Here is a 25909-nt window from a genome sequence, read left to right as displayed (position 1 = left end):
CACCAGTGTGTCACTGCATGTCAGATTTAGGAAAAATGTAATTCAGATACATGTTATAGTTATTGTACTTACACTTGGTTGGTCGACGATTCTCTTCTATATTATTTACTATCTAGTACCTATTACACCCCTCGCCACTGTACCGCAATTTTTAGAGACTACACTTCAGGTAAGCTTATTAATTGTAAAATTATATTATGTAACGAAAGTTTTTTAAGTGAATTTAATTTGAGTTCAAGCTAATTTTCAATGAGTTTTCCAGCCATTTATGGTTGTCAGTTATAAGTGAGATGAAACATTAATCATTTGCTCTTAATGATGAAAAAACCAACAATTTATCAGCCTATTAATTGCCTACAATTTTTCTTACTTGAAAAATATTATGATGTATTTATTGGTTTCATTTTTCAAATAAAAAAATCGTTTATTTGCAAGTAAACATGGTATATAAATGTTTTAAGGTGTTACGACATTGTATCTTTGTTATGGTAATTGATTTTAAACAAATAATTGGATAGTTATACAATAATTTTCCTGAGAATTACATAGCTTATAAAGTTTCAAGTAAAAGGCTAATTTGAATAGTTATCAAAAATCAATATTCAAGTCGCATTGACCCATATAGGGGAGAGTACAGGAGAAACAAAAAGTCTAAGGTGGAATGCAATGACTCCAATGTTTAGTTCAGTCACGCGATTGCTTCGCGTCGCAAGCTTACTGCTTACATTCAAAGACTTACTAACTTTTAGACAATACAATATTAAATTGACTAATTTTATGGTTAAAAATACACATTCATTAATACGCGTATAAAGCAAACAAATATAGGTAAATTTTAGAAGAGAGAAGATACATTTGCATACAAGGAATACTATAGAAATTAAAGTCTTTAACGGATTTTAAACGCGATTTATTCAGTATATCATGATCCCCACGTTTCACACACTGCAGCGAGCGTGGTCACGGGGAGACTCCATTGCTTTTTTGTAACATTTTACATATTATAAGATATTCATACTGCTACACATTTTTATGGCTTCTTAACTTTGACAAGTGATTAAGGATAATAATCTTAAGATATAAAGCATTTGGTAGTTATAGAATGTAATATATTTTGGTCTGTACCAGTTATAACTTTCCGCTAAGTTCAGACGCATCCCTGTAATTTTACGCAGTTTATAAAGTTCCTAATGCCACAAATATATGTAAATGAATGCAAGCGTGTCTTTCTGCTTTGAAATGCATATTGACTTAACTCGCATGTACCTACTCAACTAAATTTGAGATTAAACCAGGATTATAATAATCTTTTGTGAGTAAAACAAATTTAAACTCAGTTAACTATTTACATAGTTGTAGAAAATGGTTAGTTACAAAAATCTTCAAAATGAAATAATAATACTTCAAACATAACATATTAAATAAGATTATAAATAAATTACCTATCCACACATACAAAAAATGTTAAAAAATTCAATAAATACTTTACTTAAAATTGCGTCACGTAAAATTCTTGTTTAGGTACAAGGATTTATTGTAGACCTGGATCATCTTCAATTATATTTCTTTAGGATGAAGATCTTATTATCTTCATAATATGATATTCAATATTGATTAAGTATTCTCATGGCTTCATCTTTTGATCTGGATTGATCGACAGAATTGGTAAATTGACTGAAGATTGACGAACCAACATAATCTATACATAATTTAATTAAGAAGGTTCTTTTTATATTAATTTTATGGATTGAGGAATAAAGAACTCGTAATGGATCCATTTGAAAGGATTTGCCTTGACTTTATGAGTACAAAGTCACTGTCACTCAAAGCTCTAACTAAAGTGGACTTCAGGGGACAAAGGCTTCTATTACGAAATTATTTGCATAGCGAGGGTACATTTTTGCGCATCGCATATCAGTTTAAATTCTTCGTACTTTGCATAAGTAATTCGAAGAAATATTATATATAAAACGCAGATTCATTTTTCAATTTGTGCATTTCTAATCAGTAATCCTTTTTAACTACAGTTTCTTGAGAATCCCCTTTTATATAGAGGAGAGCTTCCTACTATGTACTTAATTTTATAAATACGATATGACACAACACAATGCAAATTAGGAAATAGATGTTCTATATAGATTACTCATATCCCTTACCTACCTATTTCCTACTTACATATTCACCAACAACCCAAAAATTAAATCACAAGTACAAAAATAAAATCAAATATCGTGGCACCTCTGACCCACTCGTAGCTCACCAAAGCAATTCCTCGGTTTCTATAACGACGGACAACCCCACTGTTTATGAGCCGAACTCTGCACGATAACAGTAACGCACCACCTTCGAAACTGAACGGGTCTTTCCACCCCGAAAATGCAGAGTGTATCCCTTCTAATAATGACGTAATAAACCAATTACAATGTTTTACCTAATCGTGCTATCGTTGCTTGCGAGTGTGCTGTCTGCGAGAGAACCGAAGCAGATAAATATAGCGAATCAAGGGACGATAGCCGGGATGTACATCACCCGGTTCCGGACCAAAAGAATAGCAGCGTACCTCGGCATTCCTTACGCTCAGCCTCCCCTAGAATTCCGCAGGTTCAGCCCACCGGAGTACACAGACCTGCCGCAATGGGAAGGGGTCAGGAACGCGACCCTGTTCGCTCCCGATTGTATGCAGAGTGATCCCAAAAAGGAGGACGTACAGAACCCTTTGAGTAGACACGACGAATTATTCACTAAGTTACTAGAGTCGCAAATGGAGGAACCTAGGAAGAAGGAGTATTCAGAGGATTGTCTGTATTTGAACGTGTATGTTCCAGATGGTAAGTATACCTACTTACATATTATAGAAGAAAAGTCAAGATCCAACACATCTTAAAAGATTTGCCGAAAATAAGTTCGAGCTTTTAATTACTGTCAATCAGTTTTAAGTAGCATATTATTTTAAATAAAGCACTCCCCTCACATGTTTTTGACCATAAAACTGATTTAGGTCACAGATAATATAGGGCTAGAAAAGAAAGATAAATATGCGTGATCAAAGATTAGATACATTATTACCGGACGCAATCGTCATTTATTATACGTAGCAAATTCCTGCTAAACACACTAATATTCGGTACTGAAAGTGTATGGAAATGATTTATTTCATTCTGAGGGAAAGCGCTTACAGGAAAATGGGGTACGCAGTCATTTATTAGCCTAGTTTTCCAAATACAACGTACGTAACAATCTGATAAGGCAGTCAATTCGCCAACTGTACGTTTGCTTTTCTATACATTGAGGTTATGGAATTGTTTGAGTAAGAAAATGAAACTTATAATTAATGAGAGAAAAGTTTTGATTTATGTGTGAAATTCGAGATAAAAGATTTAAACATTTGTATCGTACAACTTGAATCAAGAAACTTTAAATCCACTTTTGAAATACTATAGAATGTTAATTCTTTCTATAGATATATGATATTTATTAGCTAATGAACCTGAGATTTTAAAACTTCAGTCTAAAGTTCAAAACGCAAGCAATGATAGACACGAAAACTATTATTACTAAACTAAGTAGGTATAATCTGGTATAATGTTATGATAAAAATATGTAAAGTAATACTTTAAACAAATTTAACAACGCATTTAAAGGTCACTGCTACCTGATATTCTAATATTGTATAAATTGTGTTCTCTACGTGTTCGTGGAAAGATTAGCGAAAATTATCGGCGCATCAGAAAGCCATTGCCATAAAAATTTTATTGGTATGACGCGCGATTTTGTCTCATTTACCATTTGAGTACGTTGACGCGACCCCTGATAATGAACTCGGATTGACGGCAGACGAGCGTTATAATTAATCTCCCGACAGCTAGAGGCGTTACCCCTTAATTACAAACACGACATTTTACAAAACAGATTATATTTACTAAGTGCACTTCTCGTATACATCGATTCATCACATGTAAGTGCTTTGCAATGATTCATAGAACTGGTTTTTAATGACATACGATGGAAAAAATGTCATAATTGATTATTTATCTAGTGATGAGAGCATTTTAAATTATCATAGAGCTATTTTGTTTTATTACGTAGTAACTTTGATCCTGTTCTAAGAATATCATGCGCATGGAAATGTGTGATATCTGATACATTTCTAATTTTCTGGAATATAACGTCAATGATATATATAAAATTAAATGTATATTCCCTATTCTAGAAATAGGTTATAGCCTCTGGGTTTACTCCGATACGTACGTTATCATGTAACAGCCATTTCACATGCAAATTTCCATCCCATTGCACTCTCGTATAGATCCTATTTCCCTATTATCCAGTTAAACGATACAAAATATTGATACCTATTAAAAGATAAAACATATTTATATAAATCTGTACCGATATAACATCATTCATCTTTCAATTGATAGTAGTAGTAGAGTAGTATAGAATAGTGGTTATTATAGTCTCTTAAATTGACTTTATAAAAATATTAATTCAATTTCTTTTTCTATTGGTAAAGTGCTACTAGACACATGAAACAGATAATAAAAATATCGCCGCTATGTAATTTAGAAGCAGTCAACGTTGCAATTTCATATATTTATCAAAATATAAACAAAGTATCTCTTACACTTCAATTTCCCTAAAGGATATGAAACAGGCATCTTTATTGAAAAATGTGTCAATGAAATTTTGTATAAAAATGAGAAAATTGTTCTGAGAAATAGTAACGCTTTGTATACGCATTTTTCATAATACACTTTTTATTATTGTACTGCGTATTTTTAGAGCTGAATTCTAAGAATAGTTTTATTACTATTGAGATAAATTTTGAAATATTGTGGATATTTTTATAATTTTCTGGATAACATTTTCCTATACATACATATCCTTCTCTCAATATAGGAGATTACAGTCTGAAGACTTAAATATGAACATTAAATATATGGCAGCTACTTTCCCACATAGACCTGTAAAATCAACGTCTAATCTGTGTATTTCCCATATCAGGTCGAGTCCAATATAATTATACCCTCGAACATCTAAAAGCCCTTACTTAAAATCTTTGCATATATTATATTTCTAGCTACGTAGCAAGTCGGTTCCCCATGCAAGTTTTTGTATACTTTGTAATCGATAAAGTTTGCCTTTGTTAAAGTACCGTAATTATAACTTTGAAGACCGCTGCTAGTTTCGTTTACCAAAATATGCAACTTCATAATTAATTTCGTAATAAGTTTGATCCTTTAAGTCTGATATTAATAGGGACGGTTAGGTTGTTCGCTAAAACTTTACAAAATATTATATTACGCTTTTTAGTATGGTTTGGGATTCAAAATTATAAGCGATTATGCGTATGGAATTCAAAATTAAATTATAAGCGTTGTGAACAACAACTTTTGATTGACCGCATGTCTTTTTCCTGTTTCATCTATATCTATATAAAAATGAAACCCGTTTCGCGTTGTCACGGCATCACGTGTGAACGGCTGAACCAATTTCGATAATTATTTTTTTTTAATGTTTGTGGAAGTCTAAGGATGGTTCTTATGTAGAAAAAAAGCCGGGGCGGACCGCTAGTTGTAAATAAAGTAAAGAAAATTATAGAAAATCCAATCATTTGTCTCTTCAAGATAATAATAAGCTATTATAAAATGTCAAGGATTACAAAACTAGGTAGACTTAACAGTCACAATGCAAACTCTTTTCACTGTCCGGGAATAAATTAGCTTTCAGCTGAATAATGGGAAGTCATTGTTTTTTCTCCTGGATGAAAAATTTATAGCAGTAAATTATCAGACCACTGTTCAGACTCATGATTGAGAACATTTGTCTAGATTAATGTAGACTCTAACTAGATGAGGAATGGTCTGCTCTCTTTTTGTTAAAATGTAAAAATATCTGAGGTCGGTTTCATTGTCTTTATTGGAAGGTTCTAGAATGTGTGAGAATTATGCTAAAATATAGATTGGATACTCTAACAGAATTAAGATAATGAATACCTATAGTCGGGTATATATAATGAATATGGTTTGAATGTAAGAAATTCCTATATGTGTTTATATAGGACCATGCCACATCGAGTTTAGTATCCAATTAGTATCTATTTATTATGTCAGATGTTTTCTTATTTATCCCATATGTCACGAATAAAAATACCAATCAAAGATCATTTAAATAGATTCGATTGTTCTTATATTTAAAATTAAATGTAGAACTAAGTAGCACTTGTATAAGTATGATAGTCATGAAAATTCGTGATAATGAAAAAAATCTTAATTAGTCCCACCACACAGAGCGAGCAGCCTCGCGAAGCAATTCCTGCGCGAAGTTTCCTTAGTTAAGGCACGTCCACACTGACTGATCTTCCCGCGGAAAAAGCTTCGCGAAGCTGTTCCCCCTGTGTGAACCCGCCTATTTCTGTACAAATATTTTCAGCATCTAATAATATATTGCCAATACAATCACGATACCGTAATTTTCTCTCCTGTATTTTTAATAAATCCATTGAGATTTCATCTAAATATAGAAGCAAAATTGTACGATAAATTTTAGTAATTCTTCATTAATTTCGTTGAGAACAGCAATTTATTAGATCTTTTATACTATTATTTTCGATAAACCTCTCAATAATTTATTAGTTTATTATTCAGAGATTTATATTGATAGATAATTGATTTCATATTTGGTGAATAGTTTTCAACCAAAGATCTATTTTGGGTCAAAGAAGAACCGTACATTAACATTTCAACAACAACATTTACATACAACCTAGTTTGTAAACAAAATATTTTCTTATAAATATTACTCAGTTCAATTTAACGTCTTATTAAGGTCATATAAGTCCACAATTTCTTTTTAAAAACTCGTGAAAAATCAGCTGCTAAACAACAATTTAAAAAATTACAAATAATTTTTGTTAGCTTTCTGTTACAGTTGGATGAGTGGTTAAAATAAAACAATTTTATTAACTCTCAAAACAAATCATTTATATTGAATGGTTGTATTCCTAAAGGGCAAATGCCATCTGTTTAATCTGTTTATCCTGTTCTCCTTATTGACACAATTTCAATTTTCAACCATTCTCTACATCTGTTAAGGGCGCCGATATTGCTTACGTGCTTGAATATCTTTTAGATGTTTTTCTTTACATAAAAAAAGGTTAAATAATAATCGAATTGCTATTGTTATACCAAATTTTTATTTGGGAAAGAAAATTCCCACCACGATAAAAAATTGGAAGACGCTAGGCTATATAATTGTAGTTCTTTTCATTATTTTACGAAAAATATAATTTTGATATCTATAGTTCAAAGCAAAGGTCGAATCTCATAACATTACCCAAAACAAACTATATCAAGACATTTAATGATGCTTTAGATCTTAAACATTATACAGTACATATTATACATATTATTCCAACATAAGTAATCATCAGTATTCAACTTGTTAATTATTTTTTTTAATAGGACTAGAATTAAACGAACATGTAACTTACTAGAAAAAATAGCAAGGAAAGAATCGGCACATGTATTTATACTAAAAATGCCTTGCGTGTGTATAATGTTCAATTAAAAAACGGACGTGTAATTAATATTATGCGTACAGAATCGGGGCATATTTTTATATTATTATGAACTTATGTGGGGTATATTCAAATTGTGTGGAAAAATAAGGATATGACCGTCGTGTTCTAGTGTAACCCCTTTTATAGGAACAAAACCTACTTATTTGAAAGTAAAATTTAAGCTAGCTGACGCACTTTTCTTTGGCCAGGTTATATGATTATTGGAGCTTTTTATTGCCTTGCTGTAGAAATTGATTTGATCTCGTATTTTTTTTTTATTCGACCTCGACCTTGAAACTTTACTTTGTTAAGTATAATATCCAGAATCAATTAATGATATTATCGAAGCAGGTCGAAATTTTCGACTTTAATTTCATTTTGAACCCAAGCACGATCGTGCACTGACTTAGTTTTCAATAGTTCCAATTTAGCGTTCAGTTAAATCGATCTCGATTGAAACAGAGTTTAAGTTGTCTTAAAACTATGAAAAGAAGTGAAAAACTTTCATTATTCCAACATAAGTAATCATCAGTATTCAATTATTCATAATTCTTTACTTATATATGCAAAATTCAATATTCTTTTTGTAACTAAAATTTTGTAGAATTCATAAAATCGTAAGAAACGTTGCTAGTATCTCACGCTCAGCGGCATGTGTGACGCGATAAGCATCGCTTCCATCGTCACCTAATCATAATTCCCTTTAAATTTTATTTTATTCGTACGTCTATATATTAAAAATAATATTTATTCCATATATTGTCCTGTGATAATATAATCTACGCAAACAATAGTTGCTATAATCTACACAGATACCTAATACTTAAATACAGAATTTGTTATTACTAAGTCTGAAAATATTTTTAATTCATATCCAAGTAATACAAATAAATTTTCAAGAGAATGGATTTGCGTAAGACAAATTAGCAAAACATGCAAACAATTGTGTTTGTTTGTAGCAAAATTATTGCTACGCGTGAAGTTAGTACAAATATTTGGGCATAAACTTCGTGTCAAATTTTAAAGGGTGAAGTGTCTTTGCCATGTAGTTTATATTTTAATTCTTATAAAGTTTAAATATTACATGCTTACTCATTCAACATGACTCATTCATTCACTCATAATTATTATTCCAAGCATTAATTTTTCCAAGTTTCATTTTTAACTTTTCCATTACAAGTATTTATTCCCGTTCAATCAGCATAAATCGTAACTTTTAACGGACATAAAATCCAGCGAAGGTACGAATATAAAGTTTAAATGCAAAACGCAACGCTTTTAGCCGAGATTAGGGTCTAAGCCCGAAATAATGTATTCATCGATACTTCAAAAGGAAGGCTGGGTTGGGTATCAATGATCGAGCTGTTAACTTGATGGTACATTTGTAAAGAATTAAATACACCACGATATAGAAGTATGTTCGTTTAGTTTTAAAAACTCCTTGTACCTTTTAGCCTTTAGAGCTTTTTCTTTATAGCGGTTGTGAAAGGAGACCTTCTAATATTTTGTGCTTTTATTAGATTTTTTTTTTGTTTGAATAGTTCTTGAGTCGAAGATGATACTTATTTAGTATCTTAAGCTAGTTAAGATGTAAACATGTATGATATATGATAATCGACTGACTCTATTATGTAGTTATATTATACTAGCTATGTATATTATAATATGTATTATAGAAGTTAAACAAATAAACTTTAGTTGCAGTCTAGCAAACATCAGCGAGTTGGTGCCTGGGAAATATTCCGGTTGTTATCCTCTCGGAGAATATGAATATTCAGTTATCATAATATATAGGTAGAGTAGGTATCTGCTTTAAGAAGAAAGAAGAAAAAAAAGACGTGTGGCACTCGGGGACTGCCGCGGTAAAGCTATTGCATAGCATGCCTTCAATCCACACCTCCGTGCCCGTCGGAGTGGGGAGCGTGAGGTTTTTTCGTTACGGAACTTCTCGATTCGGTCCCCGCGCTCTAGGCCAGCGATAGAAGCTATGCAATAGCTTAAAAAAATGTTTACTTACCGAAACAGAGTGACACAGAAAATTGGCTTCAAAAACAAGAAAAATAACAAGACTACAAATAAAACAATGTAATAAAAAAAATACGAGGGATTTTTATGTAGGAATATTACATAAATATGGTAAATAATTTTCGAACAGGCGATATTAAACGTGCCGGATATCAATTTCAAATCATATTTTCTGCTAATCGTTAACAGATATTTGATTTGTGAATGATATTATAATCGAATGTCCATAGGTCTTTACATAATAAAAAAACTCGTAAAAATTAAGTCTGATGTCGCATAGCATTATGGCATTATGGTGATAAACGTGTTTCTGCATAATATTGTTTACTTGCGGGCTAATATAAAAAGCTTTAGACTTTTGGGATATTTTTGTATTATTATTATAAGGATTAAAATATTTATTTTTGCCCTGCAGCCTTTGTATCCCAGTACCTATAGGTATAGCTAGTAATTTACTTATGTATTGACTTACGTCTTACGTTGCGTTTACATCAAACGAACATAGAGCTAGAGTTAGAGCAAGAGCATTATTTCGTGATCTTTAAGGGTAAATGAAAATTCAGTGTTGTTCGGTACTAGAACATTGCATAGAATCTTTTCCATCGCACTTAGAACGAAAGAATGCTCTACGCCTGTTTACTCTAAAATAATTTTATTTGGCATAGTGGAGTTAGAATGATTATTTTTCCGACCCAAATATCGACCAATAGAATTGCACCATTCGACGTCACGTGGTACAACCTACATGGTATTATACTGATAATTTTTTGAAAATTTTCTCTGGTCGTTGACGTCAAATTGACAGGTTCAATTCAATTGTGAAATTATTGGCCGACATTTGGAACGGAAAAATAATCTCCCGAATACCACACGAGCTTCAAAATTATCTGGCATTTCTCTCAAGGTTCCCTGCAAACAAATAAAGTCGTCAAGTTTTTCAGGAAAAATCACTCGCGCTTCGCGCTCGTGATTTTTTAACCTTGACTAAAAACTTGACTCCTTCATTTGTTTGCAACGAACCTATCGGAAAATACCCGATAATTTTGAAGCTCTTGTGGTATTATAAGTGAGCATTCGGTAGTTTGATGTAAATGCACCGTTTTATTAAAAATAATAAACGTCATAATTTTTCACATAAATATGCTTCAAAACATATTTTCGTAAACCCTTCAGCGCTGTGTCATAACCACTAATAAAATATTCTAATCTTGGCATTATACATAGGTGTGAAAAGGCGGCTAAAATGCATTAAATGTATGCAAATAATTACCCCGTAAGCCACTTACACGCTATTATGTGACCATTATTAAGATTTGCGTTGTTTATTTCAGCAAAGAAGCATAAGCATTGTTAGTAGTGAATATCGCATATACTCACGATACGGTTAAAAACCTTATAATTTTATGCAATTTTCCATAATCGATTCACATTTCCCGGAACGATAAAGGTAGTGTTTTTATCGAGGAAAATAACAGTACAAATTATTATTACAAAGCTTATGCACATTTGAATTATTTTACAGTTATTTAAAAATCTAAACGTTTATAAAAGTGTTGTTGTAATGAAGGTATTCGTATGCCTTAGTTATCTCAGGTCTATAATATTCTTACGAAGAACTTCAGACTTAGGTAGGCTAAATAATAATTTCTATAAAATACTTTTTGCTGTGTACAAATTTAATACTTACATTTATTTTTTATATATTTTATTTATGCCCGAAGTCTTTCTGAATAATATGAGTAGAGTTTGAGATTATTATGAGGCTTTCCCAATTAGTCAAAAGGATTAATAACAAGCGGAACTTTTTCTAAAAATTAATTTTAATCACAAGCATAATATATCAATTGATTGTATATTTACATTTTCAATTTTCCAAACGTGTTTGTTTTTCACCAAAAGGGTAACTTGAGTCGAATCTACCAAACTTTAAGATTGCGGTGTCCATTTTATTTACAAGAGATTTAAGAAAGGGTTTCGAACTTTTAAACAACCATTTATTTTGTTCTTTATTACCCGTATTAAAATAATCGCTTAAGAATCGTTTTAGATGAAAATTTCTGAACGCAAACTTTTTAAGATTAGCTGTACAAATTGCCAATTCAGATTCATAATAAACTTCTTCAGTATTTAATTTTCATAATGAATTGATGTACATTTAAGTAATTTATTTTTCAAAATTTTCTCTATGTCATGATAAGAAATAATATAAATTCTAAATTTAAATAAAATGCTGAAGCGATATAAAATAAATACTCAAAAGCGTTCTAAATACTAGTATATCTCTGACCTCAATACAAATACAATCTACATTTCAAGACCAAAAATATTTTGCCAATACAGAGCATTAACTAAATAAGCCACTTAAATAGTCGAAGCAGCCACTCAGAGTTAAATAAACGCTACAATATCGCTGACCTGAATATCATCAAAAGGTGATAAATATGGACTTGTCAAACATTGCAGACCAGGCTTTACAACGCTGAATAAATTTGAGTCATTAATGCAAGAATTCCGTGCCAATAGCATACTCGTTAAGCACTTTGACTCAACCTAACCTTAATCTACCGACTACCCTCTTTCTTGACCTAAATTTGACATGCATTACAGAAAGGGAAATTCATTGTAGCAACATATGTTGGATTGTTGCGCATTTCTTTATTTGACACGCGATTGTTTCTGCGATTTCCATAGCACGTGACACGTCTGCTTGGGGTGATTAATTTGAGGATTTAAATATGAAAAACTTAAAGCTTTTGCAATGAATTTACACAGAATAAAAACTTTTCGTCAAATGGAATGTATTTGTACATAGTATTAGATGGTTATTGGAGAATTAGACTTGCATTTCGTTTAAGGCCCAAAAATTTCAAATAGATTTCCCAGGTAAAAACTTCTTTGTTATCAATCTAGCCCAATTTTCGAAATAGACCCTTTTAGTTCAAGAAAAGCTGACAATATGAGATTGGAAATGCCACGTAATTCCAATATTCATTCGATTGCTTTAATGCTTATAATTTGGAACTCATTCGCTATAATTTGACGTAAAATTGTAACAGTAAAATTTCAGACTTGTTAAATAAGCAATCGAATATGAGATGACGAATATTTTCATTGAATATACACATTTGTGAATAAGAATATAAAGAGATTCTTATGAAATAATTAGTCGAGTTGCTTGATAGAGATTATAAATAAAATATATTTTATAAAACCGATGGAATATTCCTTTGTTAGCTGGAATATACTGGTAATTAAGAGTTTTATGCGAAAATGAAATATCAAAGAGAAAGTTTGATTAGTGACTTAATTAGGACATACATTGATTGGTCCCGTACGTTTTCCCTGGAGTATATAATTTGAGAACTACTGATTAGCATAACTATATATATCATGATTCATGACGTATGATATTACCTTATATACGTGTACATGATCATTTAGTGTTATGTTAATTAATGGAAAATTATTCTGTGGAATTAGTTAAGGGTCTGTTTAAATCTGCCTGAGATATTTAAATCGGATTATTCTCAGAGATATTTCTTACTAATATAAAGTAATTAGGTATTCCTGTTTATGCGTCTTTAATACTTAGTAGCAAAATATATTAATAAATGTACCCTCAGTTCCCAAAAGATTTGTGGATTAGTGTTATTATAACAGCTAATTTTATATATTTTTCTTTTGTTGCAGATGTGAAAGTAGAAGGTTACCCCACGATGGTTTGGTTTCATGGAGGTAATTTCGTTCGGGGAAGTCCAAATTACATAAATCCATTTCACCTTGTACTTAAACAAAAGGTATTTATCTAAACTACATATGCGACTGAATATGAATGTATTAAAATTAAGGTTGCACAAAAAAATTCATAAACATAACGTCTTATTTGTGAAAATGTTTTAATAAAATTTTCATTCGTAATATTTGCATTAATTCAATAAAGTTTTCATATTTCCAGGTAATATTTGTTTCAGTGGCGTACCGCTTGAATATATTCGGATTTTTCTCCACGCTAGATAACGAGGCGCCCGGCAATTTTGGCTTATTAGACCAAGTCGCTGCATTAACTTGGGTTAAGAATAACATTGAAAGTTTCGGAGGAGATCCCGAAAATGTCTGCATATTTGGTCACGATGCCGGTGCTGTTAGCGTTGGACTTCATTTGATTTCGTCTTATTCATCTGGACTTTTCCAGAAAGCCATTGCTATGAGTGGCAATGTGCTCTCTCCTGATACAGTAAACATCGCAAGAAAAGAAGTCATTACAGTCGACAAAGTTGCGAACGCATTTAGTTGCTTTCGAAAACCAACTTACCAATTACTAGATTGTCTTAGACGGGTTAATTATCAAGCTCTATTGGATATCGGCGAACCACTAGCTGAATGGAAACCTCTAGTTGATAACGGTTTCAGTAATATATCTCTTCCATTTCTCACAGATCTTCCAAGCAAAATGTTCAAAGACGAAATCTTCAGTCCCGTACCAATTTTGACTGGCTTTACTAATATGGAAGATGCCTTACTGTTGGATAAAGATGGTAATGAAGATTCAGGACTAACTCAAAGGGAGTTTGATGTCATGCGAGAAGAAGTTATTCTTTCTGATATTACAGTAGATAATAGTTCGTGTTTTACAAACCAACATCACATACAGGAAGCTGTTGCATTTTTCTACAAACCAATTCCACCAACCAAAAACGAGACTATTTTGAGAAAACTATTTCTGGAGTTTTATACTGACAAAGTATACGGGGCCACGACTTACCAACTAGCTAAATATATGAATAAGCATTCTCCAGTATATCTATATCGTTTTGATTTGAAGCCCTTTTCGGATGTAGCCAACGACGGGATCCCGGATTGGGTGGCAGTCCCTCATAATTTCGATTTAATTTTTACATTTGGCTTACCGCATTTAGCACAGCCGGAAGACTTGACGAAATGGGATTACCGAGATAAAAGCATATCAGAAATTGTTATGAAAATGTGGTCGAACTTCGCTTGGTATTCCAATCCCACGAATTCGGGCGTGATTATTCAATGGGATCCTTTTGAAGAAGAGAAGCCAGGTTTCTTTATAATAGACAGGCAAAATTTTACAATGAGCACAGCACAGACGGTAAATTACAAAGCGTTTGAATTTTGGACGGATTTTTATCCCAAGGTTGTTGAAATAGGTACAAAATGTTGTAAAGAGGTTCAGGATGACTCTGGAGCGGCATCCATTGTAGTTGAGAGATTAATATTGCACCTGGTTACATTACATTTGTTTTATGTTGTGTTTAACCCAAATTAATTCTGAAATAATGTACTTAAAGTTTTAATGTTATTTTTGTATAGTCTATTTAACTATAAAAGAGACATAATTTATTTACGATAATATTAATGGCCACTGTAAATGATGTATTATAATATTTACTTATTTGGAAATATATTAAAATTACATTATACCTACTGAAGTATTTTTCTTTCCCTTACGTTTGCTGAGTTGGTACTTTGTTTTTTTTTTTTTTGGAATAACACAGAAGGAAAATAAAAGCAATGACTCGTCCCACAGGTATATTATTTGCATTTTTAAGTAGTACTTAAATGTAAGCGATACTAAAGTAAGCACAAACAACAATTTTTCCTTATTCTTGCTAAATCGTTTAATATTTCAAGGTTGAAAAATATACCAACGTAAAGACACAAAACTTTCCCAGACTTTTTGGTTTATTTAGATTAGATCCAGTTTATATTTTACTAGTGGTCCGCCCCGGCTTCGCCCGTGGTACATGTTTCGCAATAAAAGGTAGCCTATGTCCTTTCTCGGGTATCAAAATATCTCCATACCAAATTTCATGCAAATTGGTTCAGTAGTTTAGGCGTGATTGAGTAACAGACAGACAGACAGACAGAGTTACTTTCGCATTTATAATATTAGTATGGATTACATAATTTATAATGCCTTCACCTACTTGATTAATTACCTACCTGCGACTTATATTGCCATTTGCCTGTATAAGTATAGTGTTTGGGTATTCAAAAAGTCCTTTATGTAGTTCAATCCCCGATAGCAACTATTTCCGACACCGAATCTGTCATTTAAAATCATTCAGTGAAACTTTGAGCATCAAAAGCTCGCACACTATGAAAACCTGTGTTGTCGTGGGAATTACGAATTATATTGGTTGATAATAATTAATGGATAATTATATTTATTTGTGACATAATAAAACACAATTCAAAATGAATATAATATTTACTAATCGAAAATCTGTTTGTATTAACGTATAATTAATAGCAGAGTTACAAATATAAGTGGTTTTGGTATTAAATTAAGCTGTTATTAATTTTACAAATAATAATTAAACGAATAAAGTGGTAGATAATAAAGTTATAATGACGTTGTTATTTATTCGCATTGTTTGTAGTTGCAAAGTAGATATGAATATACAATATGGAGTTATCTGCTTTTCTCGCGTGGTAGGTACCCTGTTTAAAAGTAACCTATTTATTAATCCAGATAAAAGATTTTAAACTATTTCTGTACCACTAATTAATTAATATTAATTTTATACAGTCACAGATATTATCGATCGGTACAGTGTCGGTTGTGTATTTCCCCACTTAAAAAAAGAGTGGGTATCTACATTTTAGAAAAAAAAGATTAGACACCGAACACATTAAAAATATGGAATAGGTATTGTCAACAGTTGAGATAATTAATAATTATGAAGTCATTTTTTCGAAGTTATTATCAAGCGAAGCTTGAAGGATAGATTTGTGTTGATTTTCCTCGTTCTTTATTTATGCAATCTTAAAGTGCCACAGTCAAGCGTCGGAAGGAACAGCGTGAGTACAGTGCAATATGTATTATATTTTTTTGACAAAAGGTAGTCCATGATAAGTGTAGTTAGTCCTACTACTAGCCTAGTGTTGTTTCTGCATACATGTTTGATAATCTTTCACGTTAAAACTACTAAATTCTTTTAAAGTGCAGTGCGGACAGTGCTTTAGCAAAAGCATTGCTTTGCTAAAGCACAAAGCACAGCACAGCAAAATATGGATTTCCTTTTTTCCGTAGTTTCGTTCGCAGGTGAAACTACGTGGCACATCTAGTGTTTAAACAAGTACTGACGTAGTTTTTAATTTATAAAAAAAATGGGATTTACACATTACATAGATAATGCTCTGACCTTTGAAACATAGACCGTACGATCTGAGATGCATCAATGCCATTTAATTAACTGGTTAGTGTTTATGAATAAAAAAATCATTAAATTGTACCTCATTCTATTTAGCTAATAGGTATGTAAATCGTGCATAAAATTTAATCTAAATCCCGATTGACGGTCATTTTTTTTTAATTTCCTCCTTAATTTTATTTAAATAATAATATGCCGAATAAAACTTGGATTTAACACAATAAAAATAAAAGCAATCATATATGTATTATTTATTTTATTTATAACAAGCGTAGTCTAGTTTATTATTAACTAGCGGTCCGCCCCGGCTTCGCCCGTGGTACATATTTATGTTTTCTCTACATAAGAACCATCCTGGTACTTCAAGGAACATAATAAAAAAAGAATTATCGAAATCGGTTCAGCCGTTCTCGAGTTATGCGCTTACCAACACATTTTGCGATTCATTTTTATATATAAGATAAGAGAAGATTATATTTAATACATAAACGTTTTATTGCCCCGAGTTAAGATTTAACGAGTCTACCCATCACAATAATAATTTTATCTCGTCTAACGGGAAACTTATCCGCTGTGTTTTTGCATCAAACGGAATAACCAGTTGGTTTTACACCGTTGTGACTAACAGATGTATTTATAAATCTTATAATTATACCAGTATTAATTTATATAAAGCTTGTGTGTGACAAAAAAACATCAATTGCTTTCGTACAGCGGATCTGTGCTTATCAGCGGTGAGATTTGTTTATAAACAAATAAGTTAATAACATAGTGATTCGGCAAAGTTTGAAATACGTAATTAATCGTTTTTTATTCGTGTTGTTGTTAATTTACCTCAAGCTTGGTGATTTTTTGTGCTCTTTAATTTGAAAATAGATAGAGGTAGGTGTGATTGAGTAGCATATTATTATGTTTTTTTGTTGTACTGAACATGTTCTCTGGGAAGGAACTGTCTTCCTTAACACAGGATTTTCCTAGCTAGGAAGACAGAGCCACACTGTAATTGTACTGTATTAATTTTTGTACTCAATAAAGATATTTTTATTTATTTTATTTATTTATTTATTTAATAAAATAAATTTACAGATATATTTATTTACATAGTTATGTAGTTACTTAATTTTAACAAATTTCTTCATCATTACAATCTGAATTAATGAAAATATACCTATTACCTACTTATACTTCAGGTTTTACCTACTACCTATTTATTAATTTATATCTACGTATTATCATTGTGATATTCCTAAATAATAATATGATTATTCTATCTATAGGTAATAGGTATCTCTACATTTACAGAAATTCGTGTTAGAGACACCACTTGTAACTCTAAAACGGCTGAACGGATTTTATTAATTTTTGATTTGTTGGATTTGTCACCGATCGGAATAGGAGGATTAATAACTGTTAAACATTTTCAAACTTAAGCGTCAAAAAGTCAAGACAGGCCTGGGCGAGCAACTAGTCTAATATAATTTTCTAGTACCTAGGTATCGATATAAAATGCCCATGCTCATATCCTACGTTTCAATAATTTTATTAGTGTTTAACATGTGTTTAAAGGTTAGATATAAATGTCAAAAGTTAATTAGTTTATACTTACCAAATCAAAATAGATTACCTATCTATCTCCCTATATAAACATAATCTTTCAACGCAAATAACCGATACGTATTAAATATCCTTAAGTATAAATTATAATAAATCTACTTATTAACTTCCAGCGAACAAAGCAATTTAATTAAATATTTAAAATTTGCAGATGTTTACTTGGAAGATTGTATGTTTACTTGTGACGGTAAATTTGGTGGCGGGTCAACGACCTACCTTCGCAGGATTCAGGCCAATCGGCTTTCCAGAACTACAGAACAAAACAAGTGAAGATGGACTCGGAAACAGGTAATCAATGCATTTTAATTTAATATAATATTATAATATTATTTTTGAGACGACACAGGAAAAATTGGAACTCAAACTCTATGTAAAGTAGGTATTTCTCATTAATATGCAGGTGTTTATTTCAATACAAGTTTGTCAAAAAGAAACCAAAAATGAAAATTACCCATAAGCGCGATTGATGATTTTGAGCGAAATTTTTCGTTTCAAGTAGGTAATGTGAAAAACAAAGCTAATATACCTATTAGACATTTTAATCTACCTATATTTTATAGGAGAGGTGACACGAGTTCATTTAACTTTCCTATTTTTAAAGGGTTAGCAGTCTTAGATATTATATTTTTGTAATCTATTTATATTTAGCAATCACACAACATAATATTATGTGTTCTAATTTTCATAACAGTTATTAACTCTATATTTGTAACTAGGGTAGTGTCTAGATAACATATTGTAGTAGAGTTGTTGTAGCTTACTTCTTAGACGTCTTCTTAGAGTATGTGTAGTTTACTTCTTAATTAGGAACCTATATCTACGCCATATTCCCTAACATTTATCTATTTTCCAGATTTGGCGATGACGGAACACCGCTACCTTTACCCATAGAAGCCAAAGGCGATGTAGAACTAATAAAACGCATCAGCAAGCTCCCAGTCGATAAGCAGCCTTTCTGGTACATCAATTGGAAAGCTCTAGAAGAAAGCCGCCGTAACCCACAAACATACGACCAAAGACCTAACCCATTCATACCTTCCGACACATCTTCCAATGTAAATGGTCCTTTGAATAACGCTTCCAATGTGAATATCCCTTCGAATAACCCTTCTAACGTGAATGTCAACATTCAGCCAAATAATGCGTCAAACGATTTGACATCTAAATTTGGAACTGTTAACGATACTCAGCCTAAGCCAGAACAAGCTAAGCCAGTTCAAACGCAACAGACGGGCTCTTATAAACAGTATAGGTACAGATCGTATAGAGGTTATTAATTTGACGTCAAATATTCAGTTATGCATGTAATTAACTCTTGCTAATATTATGTGGTAAACGAACAATGTCCTTATAATTGCATTACGTAATCTTTATTAGTGATGTCCGTCTATTGTAAACAATATAAAACCTTGTACTGATTATCTCGGTACATAATACAGGAGTTGTTCCAAAGGATTGTTTTTATTGTGTGAATGATATTATTTGAAGCCTTTTTATACGATTGGCTTGTATTTTTTACAATAAATAAAATTATAAAATATTATAAATAGTTTTATTGATCATAACATTATCAGTGATACGGGCTGGCTCTTATGATCAGCGCCGGTGTAAGGGCCACTGACACCCCGGGCGAAAATATTGTGGCGCCCACTTGAGGTGTTCTGAAGGTTTGCACCAGGAGAGGCAAGAGAGTCCAACTTCAGACCTTGGCGCCCCCCAGAATTTGTCGCCCTGGGCCATCGCCCCCTCCCCCCCCCCCCTAACGCCGGCACTGCTTATGATATAGGTATAACTGGTAATCCACTAACGTAATGATAATTAACTATATCGCATAGGTGTGGCATAGGTATCAACTTTTTTTTTGTCGTACCTATACAAAAAAATATATTGTTTATCCTGTGCTTAATCAATTACCACAATCTATACGACTGTTTATTTGAATATCACGAAGCCTTTGGAAAATATTTCGATATTTTTTTAGAAACTTATGCGATTCAAAAGCTTGTTTATACCTACTAAACAATGGAGTCGCTGGCTTATAACATAATTTGATTTTTTACAACCGCTGGAAACAAGCGAACATATTATTATAAAATCAAGCGATCAGTTTCGTATTTTTTGTTACAAAAAGCGTGCTTAAAATTTATCGGATTAGGCCCGATTTTTCAATCCTTGGTTAAAACTTATCCGTCCAATAAAGTATTACACGATAATATTAAAATGTCACCATTAAACTGTCAAATCCGGACAATTAGAATGCATTTTTGAAATGTTAGTTTAATACGTTATCCGAAGAATAAGTTTTAACCAACGATTGAAAAATCAGCCCTTAGTCGATTTAATTGACTACTAATAAGGTTAAATTTTTGATGCTAGAGCTAGTCGAGACTCGTATTTTAAAACGAAAACTCGTATTCAGTGTTTTTCAGTTTTAGAACATTGAATAGAATCTTTTCGAACGTACTAAGAATGCTCTACGCATGTTTACACTAAAAGCATTTGAGATAGTTGGGTTAGAACGAGCATATTTTGCTCGTTTGATGTAAATGCACCGCTATTAGACAAACATTATAATTTATTTATTTATTTATTATATAATATGAGTATAGTTTAAAGGTTTTCAAATAAAACAACTATTCAAATAATAAAACACATTATATTGACTTTTAAATAAATAAACCTTAATTACTAAGCGTATACTTACAACTACACCTTAGAAAAATATAAATTATAGCAAAATGCAATAAACCTAAAAAGAATGACTCAAAAACATTGTTCGTTTCAAATATTATGTTTCACAACTACCCTTCAATGTTTGTAAATGTTAAAAAGTTAAAATTTCAATATTATTTGTTGAGGGTAGTTGTAAAAGTATGGAGAGCCTATGTAGCACAGCCCTAATTGAATGTTAAGTCTTATAAATATTATTTATACATTTTCCATATTATTTTGCGGGTAGGTATAACTATTTACTGTGTGATCAACAACAAATTCTTTGATAAATACTAGTACATATTATGAACTATGAATCATTTTTAATTCAAGATTAAACGCTTAGAGGAATGCATTGCAAGTACATTGAAAAATATATAACTCAGAAATCAGTAGAACAATATTTGAAATTGATAAATTCAAATAATCTCAAATCAATCATAATTAAGCAAAAGAACAATTTTACACGAAAATAAAAGAAATATGAAGCCACAGGGAATTGGTTCATTAACTAAGGAGAATTCATACAAAAAATGTATAGCAAAAAATATTAGGTAGAAACATTGATAGATTATGTACAAGGAAAATTGAGACGAATCAGTCAGTATATTAATTGTAAATACTATAAAATAATACCATTTGGTATCGTTTATCACCTATAAAACATTCACACAGTCACGATATAAGTCAACGTTTTCGTGAGCAAATTCGCATAAGTACAAAAATCACAAAAACATTAACTACAATATTACATTATACAACATTTCAATGCATTGTTCCAGCCACAGATTAATTTGTCAATAAATTAAAAACTGCACAGATAATACGAAACGTATTTGGCATAAACTAATAATAATACTTTACAAGCCTTTCGCTTGGAACGCAATCAAAACAATAAAAGCTCTCGTTTTTTAAACTCACAACGAAAAACAACAATGGGTTTTACCAATGATATTATAAGTAAAAAGTATAAAACATTCGATCTTAAAAAACAAAAAAAAGACGCCAAAGTAAGATGGCATGATTCAATAGATAATAATCATTCTTTCATTCAACTCTTTTGTTGTCTCTTTTCTACTCATATGTGAACGAAAAAGAGCAATTAAAGCCAATTCTGGCCAATTAGCCACATTACAATTTACCTTTAGTCTATCTGCACCTTTCTGCTTTTAACATCATTGGTTTTAACATTAACAGATTGTTACCGCGCTATAAACAAAGAGGTTAGAATCAAGATGGCGGATATTTTTGTTCTAGAAGCTTCGCCGGTTGATCCCGTGACTGAAGGAAGTCGGACACTTTTGTAATGGCAGGATTTTTCGGATGCGTCGTTACTTGATAGTCTTGTGTAGTTAGGGTAGTTTTGGATTTGGATTGGCTGAAAGAAAAATATAAGAATAAATACAAGCTTATAGCTTTAGTCTAAGGATGGAAAAAAAGACGGGTTGCACTCCGGGAGTGTCGGCAAAAGTGAAAACTTGATTATTAACGTTGAGCATGTTTGATATTTTGGAATAGTATCCGTCTTACGCTTTTTCGATCAGGTCACGTGTCCCGACGCGAGTTTAAGATTTTATACCCATTACAGAAAAAGTGCTCAACGCCGCTAAAGAAGTTTTCAATTCAAAATTAAAGTTAATGAAAAAACATATGGGAAAGGTTGAAAAACAATTCGTTTTCGTTTACTTTAAAACTCATTTACGCATATTATTATTGTATTTCCATTTAATTTTACCATTAAATAATATAAGCTGTTAACAATAAAACTTATCTGGTCCAACATTAAATTCCGGGTTTTCCGTTAAATGTGGTTTCAATGACCGCAAAGCTTATAAAAATATAATAAACAATTACTCATTATATCTATCATTTATATATTTTATATTAATACTAGTGGTCTGCCCCGGCTTCACCCGTGGGACCTACATGTTTAAACTATCCTATCTCTCAAGTTGGATCGAACTGCACATGGTGTGCGAATTTTATTATAATCGGTTAAGTGGTTTAGGAGTCCATTGAGGACAAATATTGTGACACGAGATTTAAATATATTAAGAAGAAGATATGAATAATTATGTTCACATTACAATAACAGTTCAGGGTACGGTGATGATAGCAGTATTATTTCACGCATGGAAAAGTGCTGCCAACTTAGATTCCACATTGGAAGTAATATTGCTTTACATCAGGGAACAGGAGTAGTTCATGTTATATTCAAAAGACTAAAAAAAATGTGTGCGTGTACTAGTGTACACACGTAAGAAGTGAAACGCGTAACGGAAAAATGTCACGCGTAAAGAAAAAATGTTACACTAAATTTTTTTCCAACCCCGATAAAGAAGTTTCACTTCAAAAATACTCTCTGTTAATATTATATGATTGTAAAATTTGTAATCTTATATATAAAAATGAATCGCAAAATGTGTTGGTAAGCGCATAACTCGAGAACGGCTGTACCGATTTCAATAATTCTTTTTTTATTATATTCCTTGAAGTACGAGGATGGTTCTTATGTAGAGAAAACGTAAATATTATGTACCACGGGCGAAGCCGGGGCGGACCGCTAGTGGTACATAAAACTGTTAAATCCATACTAATATTATAAATGCGAAAGTAACTCTGTCTGTCTGTCTGTTACTCAATCACGCCTTAACTACTGAACCAATTTGCATGAAATTTGGTATAGAGATATTTTGATACCCGAGAAAGGACAGAGGATAGGTTTAATCCCGGAAATCCTACGGGAACGGGTTTTTCTTTGAAAATGCGGGCGAAGTCGCGGGCGGAAAGCTAGTAAATAATAAATAAATACTCACCGCTCCCCAACTATCATCTCTCTTCTTACAGAACGTCATATGCCATCCTCTATACAATGTCTTCTCAATTTGTTCAGTTAATAGCGGCTCGGACCAGGGCATTTCGTTCAAGTGCGCCATGAATGTTTTGTTGCGGAATTCTGGGGGTTCCTTTATTACTAGACCCTCTGTGGATGAATACTTTAGTATATGAAAAATGTATGTGCATAATCTTTAACAGTGTTTACTGAAATTTTATGAACAATGTCTGACGATATACAGAACTATATCGTGACATTTGACGTCTTTATCTAACATACTAATAGCGAACGAAAGATAGATAGTTCTAACGCGTACAATATCAAATTTAACAATTAATGGTATATAAATATAATGGTATATACCACAGTATATACTCTTAAAGTAAATAAACATATTAGCGGCCTTTACACGCAAACTCTATCGCGCGTTCTGTGGATCGTACAGGATTACGCGCGGGAAAGCCTGCACGCTCAATCGCTCGCGATTACCTTTGTATGTCTTAACTGCGACACTTGTTCTTTCGCGCGCGATTATTCGTGTTTGCTTTCCTTAGCGGAATGAGCGGCCGTGTAAAGACTAATCGCCCGTGATAGACCGCGTGAAAGAGGCGCGTGTTGGAGTGTGTGCAATGCACACGGTTTTATCGACAACCGCGAGTGATAGAAGTGAAAAAATGGAGACAAGATATCGGGTGGCGCAAGTTATCATGTTTGCTGGTTTAATTGAACTCAAAAAGAAAAAGAAACGTTCAGGGTGGGTTAAAAAATATAGACAGCAATATTGTCACATGCCTTTGATTAAAGAATTAAGAGAAAATTATATGCTTGGTCTTTTAAATTCTTGTTTTTGTACTCCTCCGATTTAATTTTCCAGAGACATGGGAAAGATCTGTCTATAGTAATAAGTTCCAATACTAATTCCTTGCTCCACGTGCGTATGTCCGCCATCTTATTCGTGCGCGAAAGAATTTGTGTGTAAAGGCAACCACAGTACAATCGTGAGTGCGATTGCGCGCGCGACTGATGAGCGCGGCTTGTGGTCTTTCCTTCCGCGCCCTACACCCTTTATACGCACGCTCTTTCGCTCACGATTGCTGTTTCATGCGCGATAGAGTTTGCGTGTAAAGGCCGCTATTGCGTGTAAATAAAATTGGATTACTTAACCCAAATACAAGAAAACAAGATACAGGCCTTGAAAAGATGTTGATTCTATGTGATATTTACTAAGTTTTTATGATATTACTCACTCATTAAGCCGACTCCTTGGTCATCTCCCTGCAGTGCACTTATATCGCCTTCGATTTCTTGTGGCAAGCCTTCCAAGTTCCTGTAACAAGGTATGATGTTATTTTTAACGTGATAACGTTTTTAAAATCGTTTTAGTCGGGTGACATGTTCAGAAACTTGTGTCACACCAAAACCTCACGAGCGCGATCGCAGGTATAACGAGAGAGAGACGGACCGATCTCCCGTCTCATCTCGAGCGCTGCCACCAATAAGACGTTATCACGTAAACATCTCGATCGTAAACCTACTTTACAAACAACCAATTTTTTTGATGAACGAAATTTGCACTTGGATAATGACAGCCAATTTTTTTTTGAACACCTAATTTTCAAACCACTTCCCTCACCATATTTCCTCTTAATCTTAGATAATATTTGCACTATGAAGGCAAATTAATAACAACACAGGTAGGTACGTTATAATCCCCGAACGCATTTCTATTAGTGACTCATGAAGAAATCATAAAACATAAAACAATTTATATGCAACACACATGATGGTTGTTGGACATTATTTTTCCCAGACTCAAACAGGTAAAACCTAGTCTAAATGCCATTTTTTTGTGTGCAAATTTCGAATCACAATTACGTCATAAGCAAAAAACTTTTATTTTCCCATACGTCCATTCAATAAACAAGTTTAAAAGTGCGCATTAAAATCATCAGAAAAAAAACTTGATGGTACCTATAC

General features: G+C 32.3%; 3 protein-coding genes across 5 annotated transcripts in view; 2 read left to right on the top strand and 1 right to left on the bottom strand.

Annotated features, from left to right (window-relative positions):
- The first annotated feature begins 2356 nt into the window (after positions 1-2356).
- On the top strand, positions 2357-15017 carry LOC149901298 (carboxylesterase 1E). The gene is made up of 3 exons (XM_090111749.1): positions 2357-2828; positions 13277-13383; positions 13542-15017. Exons 1-3 carry the CDS (start codon positions 2423-2425, stop codon positions 14877-14879), a joined length of 1851 nt encoding a protein of 616 aa, XP_089967875.1. The 5' UTR covers positions 2357-2422; the 3' UTR covers positions 14880-15017.
- Positions 15018-16354: 1337 nt separating this feature from the next.
- On the top strand, positions 16355-19931 carry LOC149901297 (uncharacterized). Of its 3 annotated transcripts, none has more exons than XM_090111753.1 (3): positions 16355-16417; positions 18536-18672; positions 19238-19931. In XM_090111753.1, exons 2-3 carry the CDS (start codon positions 18536-18538, stop codon positions 19659-19661), a joined length of 561 nt encoding a protein of 186 aa, XP_089967879.1. In that variant the 5' UTR covers positions 16355-16417; the 3' UTR covers positions 19662-19931. The 3 variants fall into 3 exon arrangements, with proteins under 3 accessions (XP_089967879.1, XP_089967876.1, XP_089967877.1); XM_090111750.1 differs by lacking the exon at positions 16355-16417 and adding an exon at positions 17361-17504; XM_090111751.1 differs by lacking the exon at positions 16355-16417 and adding an exon at positions 17517-17652.
- A 1089-nt stretch (positions 19932-21020) lies between these two features.
- LOC149901296 (MOXD1 homolog 1-like) overlaps positions 21021-25909 on the bottom strand; it is a 61607-nt gene continuing 56718 nt past the window's right edge. Inside the window, exons 11-13 of the mRNA XM_090111511.1 lie at positions 25180-25259; positions 23913-24079; positions 21021-22474 (exon numbers count right to left, since the gene is read on the bottom strand). Of these exons, the coding sequence (XP_089967637.1) occupies positions 22298-22474; positions 23913-24079; positions 25180-25259 (424 nt within the window). The 3' untranslated portion in view covers positions 21021-22297. The remainder of the gene's footprint in view (positions 22475-23912; positions 24080-25179; positions 25260-25909) is intronic.

The sequence above is a fragment of the Colias eurytheme genome, chromosome 17, assembly GCF_061535395.1.
Source record: "Colias eurytheme isolate Ceu_HAF_F1 chromosome 17, ilColEury1 Martin Lab GWU primary, whole genome shotgun sequence".
In the NCBI taxonomy this organism is placed as follows: Eukaryota; Metazoa; Arthropoda; class Insecta; order Lepidoptera; family Pieridae; genus Colias; species Colias eurytheme.
This window is presented reverse-complemented; position numbering and strand designations above follow the sequence as displayed.